This window comes from Taeniopygia guttata, chromosome 3 (assembly GCF_048771995.1).
Source record: "Taeniopygia guttata chromosome 3, bTaeGut7.mat, whole genome shotgun sequence".
NCBI lineage: Eukaryota > Metazoa > Chordata > Aves > Passeriformes > Estrildidae > Taeniopygia > Taeniopygia guttata.
The window spans coordinates 52,553,723-52,570,766 of NC_133027.1; the positions used below are offsets into that span (position 1 = coordinate 52,553,723).

Genomic DNA, 17,044 nt, shown 5'->3' on the forward strand with positions numbered 1-17,044 from the left:
GTCCAAGAGAAATATTTTCCTTGAATAAAACTTCAGATATCAGACTAAATTTTTCTGAAAGTGATTATTCAGCAACCTCAATCTAATCTGTCCTTTCTCTTTTGGTCCCATTACACAACCACTCTGACTCTAAGATTTCTGACAGAGGAAATTATTTTCAGCCCTTGACAGCGTTGCTTTCTATTCTTAACAAAAAACCGGCCAGCATACTGCTTTCTATGCTATTTTGTTCTTTATTTTTAGCTGTCACTTCCGTCACAGGATGGATTAACAAGAAAACATCTCTTTTAATCAGAGTGTAACCTCAGGAAGAGCAGCTGTTCAAAACACAACCGACTCCATGCCCTGCAAGAGGCAGGCAAACACGAGTCCTTACAGACTCTCTTGCCCACATAGGTCTCAGACCATGTTATGAAGTGGTTCAATCCCACATGCTAATGATATTATTCTTAGTAAACCCATACTACTAAAAGACTAGCATTTTGTAATTTCAGGGAAATATTAATTTCTTTGCTGTACCCAGGCTTCTGGGAAAAAGCAAAACAAATTCTGATTAAAAGACAGTGAGCTTTATAAACAAGCACATTATGCTTTTGTATCCATTCCTTTCACCAGCTTTGCAGTGAATGACATTTCACAAAAGTGCAAGCACTTTTTTGTTGGCTGAGTGTTTACACATTAAAAAGCAGGTTGTAGTCATTAAGAAAAATAATTCAGAACATTTGGTAAATTCATTATGGTTTATATGTGTTTGGATTATCCAAAACCCATTTTCAGCCGCAACAAGTAAATTATTGTGATAACAAACAGCCGTACTGAGCAGAGATATTTCAAAAGACTGAGCAGAGATATTTCAAAGCCTTTAAAGAATGTGGACAGCAAATTTACACTAAAAAAAGCAGGCTGTGAAGGAAACAGCAGCACCAGCAATGTATTATTGAATGAATTACAGACTGCAACTCATTCAGATGCTTTAGCACATCTAGGAGCATACCAAGAAAAAATCATTCTCCCAGCTGAGTATTTTTTGCAGAAATTGTAGCATGCTTTACATCTTGCATTTATATTAGTAGATGCTGTCTCCGTGCAAAACACTTTTATCAGTTTTGGCTGGACCAACAGTAGAGTTTTGCAAACAATGGCTCCGAGATGGTCAATGTAAGTGAAACATGAGCTTCTGCACATTCAGACAAAAGCTCTTGTAGTCTCGATGCCAAAAAATACAGCTGAACTATACAGGACAGATTGATAATCAGAAAGCTTTTTTTTTTTTTTTATCCACAGGGCATCTTACTTGTGTAAGAGGGATTATTGTGTACTTTAAAAATTTATTGTAGTTTTTCAATACTATTTCCTTATTTCATGATTTGAGAAAAAAAAAAACCAAAACCACACAACAACAGGAAAACAAACAAAAAAAAACCCCAAAAGAAATCAAAACAAACAAAACCCATACCCACACAGCAAACCCATAAAATGAACCTTGAACAACACTAACTGAATTAAATGTCAGCAGACCTGAAAGTGGACCAAAAATATCTAATTTAAATTTGTTTCACATCCTCAAAATTATGCAAACAGCAAAAATACAAGGAAGTACTAATATCTGTGTGGATTACATCTTAAAACATGAAGAAGGGATCAGCTGGCCCCTTCTTGAGAAAGAAAAGTAACTTGATGTATCTGGGCAGGGAGCCTGGAATGTGGATAAGCAGAGACCAGGCTGGCATAAGCATAAGCTATTTTTCTCTTCCCAATTATAGGCTGAAGGTGATCTCTAGTTAGCTTGAGAGTGTTATCCTGTGTGTTGATATCCCCAGAGACTCAGAGGTTGCTAATCTCAGATTGTAATGTTTATCATTACCTCTTATGGGCACTGTCAGAGCTATGGCTTCCCTTATTTGGGAAGGGCAGGTGCTGCCAAAATTCAAAGTGTTCATGTTTCAGGGCTGTGATCACTGGCCATTTTTGACTCTTCAGTCACAAGACCAACAAAATGCACTGAAGCTTTTGTTTTAACAAATCTAAATCTTATATTTCTTAACATATTAACTCTCCCCCAAAATATTTTCATGTTCAACTTCATATGTAGTTATAAAAGCTCTATAATATAAAATACATCACTGCCTACAGATCTTTTCCATATTTTGCCACTTGGATATATTTTTCTTCTTCAAGGGCTTAATACATGCCCTTTCTCAAGACCACAATTCTAGGGGCAAGTATTCAATTTTAGAATTAGCTAGTCTGGCCATACTGCCATGTTTCTGTGAAAAAAAAAAAAAAAAATTAGAGTTTATTGGATTTTCTATTCCATATTAAAAAAAAAAAAAAGATAAAAAAGAGCACAAGCATGCAAAAGTGTAAAGTGTTTTTAAGGCTACCTACTTGTCAGCTGAAAAATACTGAAATTAAAACTCTTCATTCAATTTGAATTCAACCATTTTATTAGCCTTATGATATGTTTTGTAATTAAAAGATCACCTATTTTATTACTTTTCATACTAGGATGCTGGTGACATCCATAAGGGAAAATAATAACTACACTTAAAAACAAGAGAATTTATGACAATTGTGGAAGGTAAAATTTTTCCACAAATTAAAAGAAATTTTCTTGGACTTCCTTGCAAACACCAAAAAGTCATAAGCTCAGAGTGGAGCGTTATTAACATTGGAAAAAAAATATAACACCCCAACCTAATTTTCACTAACCTAGATTTTGGAAATTGCTGAAACATTTTTGCATGCCTTTGAATGAAAATTCAGCCTGAGGCAAAATGATGAACATGGGAAATCTCATCCTAAGTGACTGGAATGTGATAAATTTATAAATAATCTAAAATAGAATCTTATAATGGAAAATTTTAAGGAAATTTAACAATGTATTTCAGACTTAATATTGCTATCTACTTCACAGAAAAATAAAAGTAAGAATATTGCTATCTACTTCACAGAAAAAATAAAAATAAGAAGCATCGCATATATGTGGGAGAATTTTTCTAATTTCAATCATAATCACAGATTTTATTTTCATCAAATTGAAGACATAGTGAAGGGGGACATGATTTAGTTTTTCTTGGATAAAGTTCTCCAACACAGATATTCCACCTTCCAAAACAAAAAGAGAGAAAAGAAGAGGTGTAGTAAGGCACTACTTCTGTACCTAAGAGAAGCAAAAATAGTTTCTAGCTGAGTAAGTCTTAAGTCTACTGCTTAGTACAAAGCCAGGTGATGAGTGCAGTAAGCATGAAGCGGAGATTGCTTGCTCCAGCTAACAGACTAAGTGCTTGTCTACAGAGCAGCACTCTCAGGAAAGTTAAGATAAATGAACTAATACAATGAAGTTTGAGTGCATTAGTCAGAGAGCGTTAAATCTCTGCCCAGATGCTTTCATTTGGAAGCAAAGCAACTTTAGAGGGCTACAACTTAATTCTTCCTGAAGGAACACTGTAAAAAAAGGGGTTGGTCTGGAGAGTGGCATAGACTGCCAAGTCCAAATACATAATTTAAGGGAACTACAGCTATGTTTCCATCTGTACCATGTTCTCCAGTTTAAAGCTAATGCAGGCATAGCTGTAGCTGTACCCTGAGAAATCAGGCTAGACAATTTGTCTGTGTATGAAATATGCCTTTAATTTATTAACTTGGAGAAATTACGTGGGGTTCTAGAACACTAGGATTTGTATGGTCTAGCTCTATTTATATATTTAGCTGTCTCAAATACTTTGTCTTCCAGCTACAGCAAATTATCCATCATTACATTGTTTTCTTCCATGCCTCATTCCAACTGCAATGTATTAGTGAAGTGATTTTGGGAAAAGCCACGCAGTAAATAAATGTTTTCCCATTCCTTCTCAATTTCTGTTTTAATTAGAGCTATTTCCCAGAAAGGCAGGGCAATTCATTTCACTGGTGACATCAGTTTTCCATCAAAATGAAAAATTGTCATTGGACCTTCCATTAGACAAAACTTTTGTATTTAAATATACATAATCTCCACACTTTTTAGTATTGTTCTTATTGTCAAAAAATGCATAATTAACTCTTATTGGTAGTAATAGTAATAACAGTTATATTGCCTATTTCTTAAACAGGCTCCAGCAGTGACTCAGAGTCCTGCAAAATCTATCTAGATCACAGTATCTACATGCTCAGGACAGTTGTGTACAGAAAGATAATTCATCCCTTGTGCTGCTGCTGGCTGATGAAGCTCCTGGTCATGCAGTCCAAGTGCCACTCCACTTGTGAAATTACTAATACCTCAAAAACCAAATTGGAAAGACCTTAATTTGTAGTGAACATGTACTTGTATGCACATGTTATCATGAAATAATTTGATTTCAGGGCTCTTAAGCATGACCAATAGATTTGTGAAATTATTTCTCACAGTATTTTTTCTTTCCAGGATTAGATTTGTTACAATAATTGAAATGGACATTATTGCTAGTAGTTTATCAAAATATTTAATTAAAAGCAAATTTTAGGGCACAAGTTTGCCTGGTTCTCAATACTGTTTGAATCTTTTAATTTCAGTCACTTCCATCTGGGATTTTTCTTCATTATAACCGTTCCTCATATTTCACTTCAATCTTTCAAAAATTAGGCTTATAGATTGAACTCCCTTGCAAACTGTGGGACTTGTACTCGGAGGATTTGACTATTCAAAAAATATAATTAAATTACTTTTAAAACTCTAGTGTTCCCACATGTTGGGCAAAAGACAGAAAAGTGTATTTTCCATTTCCTGCTATTAAAAATATTCATTTTACTTCTGGATTTTTTTCTGTTAAAAACAATAAAAGACTGCATTTGTACATATTTCCTGAAAAGTACTTTAGGAGGTAGTAGTAAAATTCCCTAAGGATTCACACCTTTATTACACTGTAGACAGAGTCCAGACAGAAAGATTTCTTGTCATTGCTCCTCCTATGTACAAGTTGCATTGTTGGGATAAAACGTGAAAACAAAATAGAGAAAAAAAAATTGTGCTTCAGCAATTGATTGCATAACTAGAGACTGCATTATCAGGCACATAAATAATGGAATTTAACTTATGGCACCTGAACACTTTTTTTTCTGGCATCTTACAATTTCTTTGTAATAATTTCTGCAATGTTCATATTGTTTTATGTAAAGAAATGCACTTTTGTATAGATGAAATAGTACACAAAAGGCTGTTTTGGTCACGATTGCAACATCATTTGTGTTTTTAGATTATTTTGCTTAAAAACACCTTAACTGGGATCCTTGCTAATGAATCTGAGTTTATTATTGCCTGGCTTGCCCATTGGTAGCCTAAAAATTTCATTTTTATAAAACATGGCTTATTAAGTAGGTGGGAAACAGTTCTAGGCAGTCCGGATGACCCTGAGTAGCACAAAACTGGAGCTGAAAAATACTATAAAAACATTTTACAGAGGTGTAAAATACTATAAAAGCACACTAAGAATACATATAGAAATGAATATAATTGCATGAGGGACGGTGTACGTGTATACACAATATTTTTAATAAGCCTCCTTCTTGCTTCCTCCTACCACTATCAAGCTGAGCACTGGTGTGTTAGAGGGAGGCTCATGAAATTTTATGTGGCCCAGCCTTTATGGAGGAGCTCTGTTAGGCAAATAAAACCTTCAGATATCCCAGAAAACACTTTTTTTTTATATGGCCTCTGAAAACCAGTCCAAACCAGTTCCTCTGTGCATTTTTGGAAAGTGCCAGTTATAGGAGATTAAACAGTCTGAAAAAGAGCAGGATCTTAAAGTGGAAGTTTTTCTTATCTCTGATACACACCTGGCTCACTCTTAGCTATGACTTCCTAACTTGGATGGCACCCAGTGGCCTATAAATTTGCTTTTTTCCTTGCCCAACACACTTCATGCCTTTTGCACCAGAGGAAGTTCATCAACACTCAACTTTCTTGCACCTTTGGTAGAAAAAAAGATTTCTGGAGAACTTTGGGCAGGAGAATCTTATTATGAATGTGCATTTTCAATCTAGCTACACAAGCATAAAATTACATTTTTTTTTTGTTAATGCTACGGTATACAAGAATTTTTGATCATTTGCAGTCTCATGTGCCAACTGATCTTTAAACGCTTCTATGATACAAGAGCAGTAGTTAACCAAGTTAACAAATAAAAATTATGTGGTTAACAAAGAGACTGTATGTTACACAAATATATGTGGGAAAACAGAAAAAACAATCAGTTACCCTTCACTGGTGCTCGTTTGTCAGGTCTCTCTGTTTTCTGTTTTTGAATTTCTGAAGAAAAAAAATGCAATGCAGATTTGTAAATATTAAAAAAAATTAAAATAATTTTTCACACACAGAAATATCAGATGCATTCTCATATTAAAAAATAATTAAAAGTGCTTAAAATATTATGGCTGCATCATGACTTTATCACCTGCATAGTCAGAGTTATATACACTATAGTTCAATTTTATATATATAGGCACTATATACTGATAAAAATCACAATATCAAGTGTCTTTAATAATTATTCTGTTTTTAATTGATCCATACAACTACTTTTAAAGGCAAGAATAGGTTTTGCTGATCTGTATAACTGGAGCAGTTATACAGTAACACATTGGTCATGATTCAGAAAAACATGATTTGCTAAACATTTTTTTGTATTTATTTTGAGTGGTTTACCAAGATTAGTATTCTATGTTTTCCAAATTACCTTTGGAAGGAAAAAATGTTCTTTTCACTACATCTTCTAAAAATTTTAAAGCTCGTATACTGAATTGGTATCTCCAACACACAATAAAGGTAGACTCAATGCTCTATACAAACTACAGAGATAAAAATTTCCTAGGTTAGGGTTTGTGGTCTTGGAGAATGACCCACTTGATCATGCTGTACACCAAAAAACTGAGAACTGTGTTCTTAGGGTAGGAAGGGATACAGTATTTATCTGCCCTTGTTATGCCATTCCATTTGAACGAAAATTTTCAGTTGTAATATTGATATTAAATTACTGCTATATACCTCCATATAAATCTTTTTCCTACTGTCCTTATTGTGTCAAAACTAGGATAATATAAAAAAAAGTAAAATGTTGAATTTTTAAAAAAGCAAACTAGAATTAAGTCAAATGTGCATAGCCCTCTTTGCACCCAGCTGTAGAAATTTAAGAAGCATTTATTATAGCTGTGTAATAAAGTCATTAGGACTATGCAGAGTGCCTGGGTTATCATATTGTGCACATATTTCCTGCAGTAGGAAACCGCTCTAAAATGAAATTTGTATGAAATTTGTTTTTGACAAAAGCAAATGCAAATCTCTCTGGACTCTGTGGGAGATGCCTTCTTGTGTTTCAGTGTTACCTGTGGTCTGCAGGGTCTAAATAGCAGGAGCACTGACCCCAGAATTAATCCAACAGAGGAAAAGATATGCATATTGCATCTCAAGTCTAAGAAGCTACTCTAGTGTCTATTGAAGACAAATGTTTCAGTTACAACATTAGTAATTTTCTCAGGATACACATTGTCAAAGTAATCCAGTAGGAAATGGAATTTTCCCTCCCCAGATATTTACATAAGTCCTTGAAAAGAATGAAGAATGACTTTATTGTATGGTTTTTGGTATCTGAAATAATTATTGTGTGTGGTTTGCAAAAAAATAACTATTCTATGACATCAGGCTATGTTGTCTTCAGATAGAATATTATTTCACTTTGATAAAGAGTAACAAAGTAAAATATGTCACTGTGAACCACTAATGTATGGAAACATAACTAAGATAATTATATGATGTCATTAGGCTAAAAGAAATTTTTATTCACTTCTCATCTTGTTCTTTTTGGTCTGGATGTGCAGTTCATTTTTAGTTCTATGAACCTCAAAGGGTGAGAATAGGAAGAAATATACTCTACTGATTTACAGTTTTTCAGCTGAGCCCAGATTATTTTTCTTTCAAATATGTGAGGGTATTTTATTTCTATTGACTGAGAGAATCCTGTTGCTGGATTTTCAAACGTTTCCCACTTGTTTTGTTTAAATAGCTACATGGTTTAGTTTAGGTAGCATAAGTGGTAGGAATAGTGCAGGACAGGAACAGATGGAAGATTGCTCCCTAATTCTGGGCAATCTGAGCAGTTTTCCATGCCACTGTTCCAGACTGCCTCCAAACACTGACTCAGGGGACATAATGAAAGCTGAGTCACTTCCTCTGCATTGCAACATTCAGTGGAGACATATCTCACCCAGTTCAACCAGTCACCCTACATACAGAGATGAATATGAATAAATCATATTCTTCAGGCAGAGTCACATCGATACATATTCCTTGCTTGCTTTAAAATGCCTCATTCTGCTGCATTTCTACCATATATTACATATCTCACTACAGAAAACAGGCCTATTTTTCTTGAAAAAATAAGTATAATTAAGAATAATCTTTGTTATTTCAAAAAAAAAGTTTTAAAATTACTTTTGATTTAAAGAAATTACTGCTAGTTTAACTGCAAAATACCCATGGAGCAATGGCTCTAGAGCTGGTTATTTAAATCAGGTTCACACTGTATCAGCATTGGAACTTGCTTCAAAGAAACATTCCACTAAGTTGCACAAAAAGTTACCTTTTTAGACAGCCACACTGAGAATCTCATCAAATTTTCTGCTACAATTAGAATACCACACATCACAAAGAAACATACACAAATTCCTAGAAGTGAAGTACATTTTCTTAAGGCACAAGTGTGTGTATATATGCTTTTACACGCTGCAAAGTGTCCCATCATTATGGTCTCTTCACAAACTTCCCACTACAGCTTGAATCATCATAAAAATTGCAGCCTGGTTCAGACAGATTCTGACACATTACATTGCAAACTTTCCCAGTACAAATAAATCTAGTCTTAATTTAAGCTAAACTGAATCAATTTACAAAAGAGAAAATAGTAACTCTTGTTAACTTCAAAGTATTTAAAATCAGGAAACACATTAGATTATTGGAAACTTTTTGTTGTTGCTTTATGAGAGTTCTGATACTCTCTGCTTCATCTTTTATGACAAATAGCTTTAATTTTGTACTAATCACATCATATCTTATTGCTGAGTTGACAAAGTGGTTGTAATATCACAGAAGACTTACATGGCCAGTTTAAAGCATATAATTCATCTCTATCAATGTGACACATTGTTAATAAATCCTAAATATTACAAATTCATGTTTAGAAAAATGACAGAATCAAGCAGCAGCAAGGATAATCTTTGTCACCACAGCAACCCTTCGGATTCTTTATGAGATGACAGCACAGTTTATTAAATTATTGTAAAGGAGTATGTATTTTAAAAGCCATATTTCATTGTTTGTTTTCTTAAATTATTAGGCAGACATGAAAAATTATCTTTCCCCTTGCATTGCTTGGGTTTTGAATAGATAATTATTTCCTTAAATATGGACACTGCTTGATGCTAATTTCTCTAGAGCTCAGGTCTTGTGCAGATATACAGAACATACAGGGTGATTATTTTAAATAGGTCCAAGAAAGAAAGCTAGGAATCTTCTAAGTGACTATTTCAAGATGCTGAAAGGAGACACACTCAACTATATTGCTGTCAGGCTGATTTTTCTATGTCCTGTTGACCCAAAACAGACCTTACCAGTCAGCTGAGGATCAGTATTGCAGGAAGTTTTACTGGAAGCCCCTGCTGAACAAGAGAGTCTGGGCAGCAGCTTCCCCACCCCTCACACAGCTAATTTTCATTAACAGCAGTTGACAGTGTCTAACGAGAGCACAGCACTGGCTGTGCACTCTGCCTCCAAGAAGGCCAGGATGGGAGAAAATAATTTCAGTCCCTTGAATCTGTGTGAACTAATGGGTCAGCCCTGTGCAGGTTTACATCGGTGTGAATGAAGAGCACAGCCTCTCATGCTAGGGCATGAGGAGATTCCCCTGGCTCCTGGTTCCCTTCTTTGTCTGCCTTTGTGTTTCTGATTTTGATTTTTTGTTATGTCCTTTTTTATAACATAGTAACTTGGATAGCATTATTCTCAGCTATTTTAATTTCATTGTGTTAGAATAGCATCCATGAGCCTTAACCTACATGAATTGCTTTAGGTACCACATGGAGCTATGACATGATATAAATATCTCTGTAACACAGGAGCTCAAACTTAGAGGGATGACTCTTTTACTGGGAAAGCACAGCCTTGCATCTTGCTTCATTAGAGGATAAAATGGTGAGTAGCATTCTGGCGTTGTTGAAATAGCACCTACACCTCACCCTTCACTGAGTTTCCATCTAACAGATGAAATATACCTTTAAAAAGATCCCCACAACCATATTAAAAATGTCCATGATACAAGAGACAAAGTGAGGAAAAAAAAGAGTCCCCATTTGAAACACAAGAATGCTTTACCCAAGGTAACCCAGAAAGTCAGCAAAAGAATTGGGGATTTACCTCTGAACCTGACATTCAACATTACAATCCATGCTTAAAGCCAGCCTGTTTCTACTTAAATACTGCAGTGAAGAAAGACTGTAGTTCTAATATATCTAGTGTTTTAAAGGAATAATTAAGCAGATGGAATTTTATATGAAATGAGAATAGATTTTTTTCTTTAAAAATTTTACCAGCTGGTCATCTTTTTCATCAGCTGTTACAGGTAACACAGCCATATACACCTGCAGTACTTTGACATTCTGTTTACAAAAGAGATGACAAATATCTAAACATGAAAAGGAAAATTAGTCCAACTCAGAGTCTCATGAGCCAGAGGTTAATAATTTGCTTTTGAGCAGTTAAAATCCTTACAGCTATTGCCAGCAATTTAGTGAGGCTATATCCTTGCTAGTTTATCAGGACTAATTGGTAGAAGGCAGCTGATTATCCTGAAGAGTTGGTGGAAACAGATCCTGAGGGCAAGGCCAGAGTGAGCGGTGTTAAGAGCCTTAGAAGATGGGAGAGATGTAATTTCTAATGTGTTTTTAGATGTTGTCTGTGTGAAGAATTGTAGTCAACTTTCTTGCTGTTGGTATCCTCAGGAGAAATTTGCAATTGTGCAGCTGATGTCTATTTTTAATCTAGATAGTACCAGCTGGTGAGGGTGACAGCTATCCTTGCGGGGCTACGAGGAGAAGAAAGGAAGCTGTGCATTAGAACAACTTCTATCTGACTACTAATACATCAAGGAGGTGTAGTCTACAGGCAAAAACACCCACAGAAAAACCAAAAAGCACCTTGCAAAAGGAAAAAAAGTGCAAAAAAATTTTTATTATTATTATTGTTATTAGTCTTAAGAGTTTTATTTTCCTCTGGTAAGGTTTACATTTGAAACAGAAAAAGCAATATCTTATCGGAAAGTTTTTTACAGGGAGGGAGGTACTTGCAATTATCTTTGACTAATTGTCCTGTAAGCAGCACTGGCATTCTTCAGGGAGACCATATGCAGACTTATCATGGTGGAATTTTAATGACTGGGCTTTTGAAAGAACTGAAAGTGGAAGATATTAAAAGTTTTCAATCCTAAACATTTTAACATAAATTTAAGTTTTATTCTTAATACATATAAAGATGTTAAGGCTGTGTTTTTCATTCCCAGACAGCAGTCCTTTACCTTTAGGTTCTAAAATCAAAAAAGGAATGCTACTTGCACTTTGATTAAAACCAAAAATCAAAAGACAGACACCTCTTTACTCAAAGAAATCAGTGATAGAGACAAATTATCAAAACCAGTGGAACATGAAACTGTCTTGGCATGTTTCTCCTTATGGATGCCAGTCTGTAAAGATGTTATTGGTCCAGTAGTAAATGATATTTTTCATAGACAATTTTATCAGTCTGCAATTAATTGAGTGTAATTTCCTAAAGAAAAAATGCAGGCGACGCTTGTAGACCTCTTTGAGCAAAATTATGTATACAACTATACCTAAAATCTCTAATCTTGATTTGCATCAAACAAATATTTTTCCATATGAATCTACTTAATTGTTGCTTGGTTGGGTCTTTTAGTTTTGTTTCTTTGTTTCTGAATGGTGTTAAAAGTTATAATAAATTTAAAAATAATTAATTATAATAAAAAAATAATAAAAAGAGATCACAGACTCAGTTGCTCTACCAAGATTTCAAAACATGAACTCTGCAGATTCTACCTTACCGTATTAGTCTGCAAATAGTCATTCCTTGACAAATTAAATCACTTTTGGATCCAATCTATTTTTTTTAGGGGTTTAGCATGCAAAAGGGAGAAGTTTCTGTGAGTCATGAGCATGGGTTCCATTTGCTACATCCTCTCCTTGGCACAGCAGTAGCTGTGAAGGAATCTAAGTTCACTAAGAAATATGCAAGCCCCCCAGTTTTGATGCTGTTGGAAAAGTTGTTCATTTTCCAGGTCAGGCACAGCAGACTCCAGCCAGTGGGGACCCTCTCCTCTGAGTGAGAACCTTCTCAGAGCTCCATTACTGGGGCATAAATTAAGATTTCCATGAAGATTGCACGGATATCTTTACATAAGGTTTTCCCTGATTTAAGAGGCTAACTTCAACAGCTGCAAAACTCTCTTCTACACTTCTGTCCAGGGTCCCTACTAGCCTTGTGGCCCAAAGTTCTCTCTTTCTCTTTCAAAATATATCTGGTAAGTTTGGATTGAAAAGTTTCAGGTCAAACTAAAAACAAATCACTATTATGGAAAAGACAAAAGAACTAAAATTGAACATCCCTGTACCTTTGTGGTAACTTGCCTTTTTTCATCTGAGTAATATGGAAAATATTTTCTTTCTTTTATAAAATGCTATTTTATAGTGGATATGCAATTGCTGTATTGATCAATGTAAGTAAAACCAGATGAAATTGTTAAAGGAATATTAATAACAGAAATGGATGCCAAAACCTGAAAAATGCAAAAAATACATATCTGGAAAAGTAGTTTAACATCTGAGAATTGAACCAATCAATGATTCCCATCTTTTAACACAGAGTGTCCTTTACACAAAGATATGCAAAATGCTTTATAGTAAAGTGTAACCGAGGGAAACAGCAAAAGCCTTTTAAAGCGATCTTTAATAGCAACTCATATACAGAGAAGGGAACATTACCATAGAGCAACATAAAAGAAACTGAATTCAGAAGGCATTATCAGTACAAATAGGTATAAACTTTAGGGATGAAGTTTTCAAGTTACATTTATGGTATTCTGAATTTATTGTCTCAAGTTCATTTCCAATCTGTCTGTAGCCTTGTGTTCACAAGAAGTTGTAGATGGATTGCAACCATGCAAACACTGTGTCCCTTCACTGGGGGAAATGTTTGGAGTATGGAGGGCTCCCTTGGGAAATTATAACTATATTTTTAACAGTTCTGATATACTTCCTGAGGCATTTGCACTGGTCACTCACACAGCAATAAGGACTTTTGTCCAATCCACTGAGTCGGCTGGGCTTTTGATCTAATCTTACATTCTTAGGTACTTGGATAGTTAAAAACAGTCTGACACACATGATAAATTGTAGGACTAATAACTTGTTCACTTGATCGCTGCACCAAAAAACTATGCAGGAAATTGTCTGGTCTGAGAACCTTTCCTTTTGGGAGCACTTTGTTTGTTAGCACAGATCAATACCCAGTTCTGAGCAAGCCAATAGATCGTGCTGAATAAATTCTGACTGGCCTAACCTTGGGGTGTAGAAGGGGTCAATAGGAGCGAGTGTCTGGCATCATGTCTAGGATCTGGCATCATATACCTTGGCCAGAGCTGCTGAGGGTGAGTCAGTGTAACTGACAATCCCCTTAGAAGCTGACATGTCTTTTAAGAGCATGATGTGTCTTCAGAATATTAATAACCAGCCTAATAATCTGGCAATGATACTCTCATTTGAACTGAAGACAGATGGATAAGGTGCTTTGCCAAAAAGTTTATTTGTCTTTTACAAAATTTCTTGTGACCTTTAACAGAAATTTCTAGTCTGTGTTGACTTCTGTCATAATTTATGATTTTTAAATCACAGTTTTCTAAGAAAAAAGTCAAAAACATATTTTTGTATCTCACATATAGACTAACTCACAGAAAATTAGAGATCCATCTCTACCTGAAGGAACTGTTTCTTTTGATTGTAGGTAAGAATAGTCTTATGCCAATAATAAAATTTTCAATAACACAGAAATGGATAACTGTCACAATGGTGCTTTATTTCTTTCTCTGCTTTTTAATTGAATAGTATTAATAGAAATTAAAATTATTTACAGTTTAATAAAGACTTTTCAGGCATGGTTTTCAATATTGAAGTGTTTGTACTTTTTTACTATTTACACATCTTTATTTCCAATTTTGTGTTTTCTCAACTCTTTTCCAAACTCACAACTGAGGCCAGTAGTGTCCACAAAAAAACAAACAAGCAAACAGAAAACCCCCCCACTTTTGCTATTTTATAGCAATAATTTCTAGCACAAACATGCAAGCATACAGCTCTCAAATATTAGACTGTGTCTCTAAAGGTGAAACTAACCCTGAAAAAATGAACAAGATTATCACTCATAACTACTATAGAAAAAAATTGAAGCTAAAAGCAAATTAAGCCTGAAAGAAAGAATTAAAATTCTTTGTCATTTGTGAAAATGCTCAATAGTTTTTGGATGTTGAGAATATGCATTGTCAAAGACTGCAAAGTCGCCTCCAGAATAATCTTTCACTATGTCCACTGAAGAATACTGCTTTGCCAGACAATATTAAATGTTCATTCTTTTCAAATTATTGAAGATAAATATTAGTGATAAGACTTGGACTGGCAAATATAATTGCAAGAAAAAAAATGTGCTTGAGAGATATTTTCATATCTTCAAAGGCTTCTGAAACTGATATTAATGCCATTGCCTGTGGAAGTCCATTGTCATTACTTGTACTTCTATTATCTTTGCTTTTAATTTACATCTCTAGGAAAGTGATCTTTGCTCTCTTTGGGATCATAATTATGATTAGACTTTTCCTCTTTCATGGCTAGACAATGTCCTTGCCACTCCTCTTGAATTTTTTTTCCAATATACAATTGTATTGTGATATCAGCAATCTCATTTTTCAATTAATATATTCCAATATAAAGTATATTTTGTGCAAACATTTTAGCATTCAAAAAAGATGCTAGAGTGAGGGCTTGTCCATTCAGTAAAACAGACATGGAGATTTTAAAAAAATTCTTATTCTATTCATGAATACCACAATAACTGTGAGTTTGATCCAATACAAATGCTTAAATATCAGGCACAGCAACCATAGTGCACATTTCCAGAGTGAAATTTGAGAGGGATTTTCCACAAAAATGTGAAAAAACATAAATTTGTTCATATTCTGGAGACAGCAGTAGTGTACTGCACAATCTCACTGGTATTTTTTTTTCTTGTTTAGAATGTTCAAATGCCTAGAGAAGGATTCTTCATATAGATACAGATAAAATTACTGCTCAGACTAGAAGGGATTTTCTGCAGAAATGGCCCTTTACAAGTAGGCAGAGAAAACTCAATAACCAAAAAATTTGGTTCTAATTTTATGAATAAAACTAACGTTTTGACACTCAAAAATCCCCAGATCTATTTGTATAGATGGTCCTCTTTTGGGTCCAGCCCTAATAGCAGCAACATAGAAAAATCACCAATTCTGTGTCTTAATTTTTGTTTTGTTTTGTTTTAGAAAGCTTTTATTCCAGAAGTCTTATTTATGGGCCATGTAAATGACAGCACAAATTAGTTGAGAAAAGCTACTTGGATAGATGTGCACCTTGTGCTCAGGGGAACAGATTGTGATGTTTGTGAGCGCTACGTGCAGGAGCTCACCTGAGCCCCCAGCTCACCTCCCAGGGCTCTGCCTTCTGTGCTCACGAGCCTCAGCTCTGGGAGAGAATTTCACTGTTCCTAAACAGAAAAGCTGTTCACTAAACTACACCACAGAGCACTCAGAAAACTTCTGATAATCCTTAGACTCTGGTGTGAGAACCCCGGGATTGATTCAGGGGTCTTGTGTGGTGGTAAAGTCTCTCCTCCAACCTTTGCTTACAAAGAAAAACTCCGCAGCCTCTTGTTGTTCGGTCTCAAGGCAGTTCATTGCTAGTTATCTAAAAGATTGTCTTCGCCCGCTGCGGCTGCCTTGGTCAGCGGCCCAGGCAGAGACACACACACTCCTGACACCCTCACTGTTCTGTGTCTTCGTCGTCTCTCCCCACCCAGGGCTGCTGCTATCTTTTATATGATATATTACGTGTTATATGTTTACAGATTTTCCCCAATACCTACTGTCTATGTTACAATGTGCTTTTCTACTCTAAACCAATCTGTGAGTGCCAGCATCACCAAGAACATGGAGGCAAGGAAGAAGAAGGAGGAACAGGATCAGGCCCACTTTCCTCCATCTTAGAACTCCTGACCCCCTATACAAAGTAAAACCCCCCTGTACAGGTGTTAAAACCCCCCTGTACAATACTAAAAAATTTTCCCCTCTAATTTGTAACTACTTTTACTATACCATCTAACCCTCTATGACCGCTTGGTTCACCTTCAAAGTTGGTAACTCATTCCATGGCTCAAACTCAAAATCCCAGCTGTTTCCAGCTGCTTGCCAGGGTCTAAAATGCTTCTGACCAAGGCCTGGAACCTCTGAAAATGTCTGACGGACATTTTGAGTTCCGACACTCTGGTAATTAAGCTCCTTGATGTTTATACAGTTTTATAAGTTTGCAGAGAGACAGGAACGACTCTGAGGGGCCGAGAGGCGCCAGTCGCTGAGGAGACACATGCGGTACTCTGCACTGGCATTTCCGAGGGACTCGTGGCTTCAGGCCATTTATGTTGTATTTCTGTAGCTCAGTAAAAGAGGTGACAAAATCAAGTATAAACCAGGCCAGATCCTAAGTGCCAGGATGAAATGGAGACCTCCAGTCACCTGGAGATGGTAAGTTATTTGAGGATGTTGCTATGTGAAGGCTTATGGCATTACTTGTGACAGAAAGGGGCACTGTCTTCAGCAGGCACAGTCAAGAGAAAGTGTTTTGCAGGGAGACAAGGATGAGAATGCTTATACTCTAAAAGACAGAGGGAGAAGCTTGA

General features: G+C 35.5%; 1 protein-coding gene across 22 annotated transcripts in view; it reads right to left on the minus strand.

The window, feature by feature from the left end:
* Positions 1–17,044, minus strand: part of TRDN (triadin) — a 225,855-nt gene that overhangs the window by 158,070 nt on the left and 50,741 nt on the right. For 20 of the 22 annotated variants that reach the window (XM_072926827.1, XM_072926839.1, XM_072926836.1 and 17 more), the window contains one exon: positions 6,215–6,265. The exons of the other annotated variants lie outside the window; for them this stretch is intronic. In XM_072926827.1, the coding sequence (XP_072782928.1) occupies positions 6,215–6,265 (51 nt within the window). The remainder of the gene's footprint in view (positions 1–6,214; positions 6,266–17,044) is intronic. 22 annotated transcript variants of the gene reach the window in all.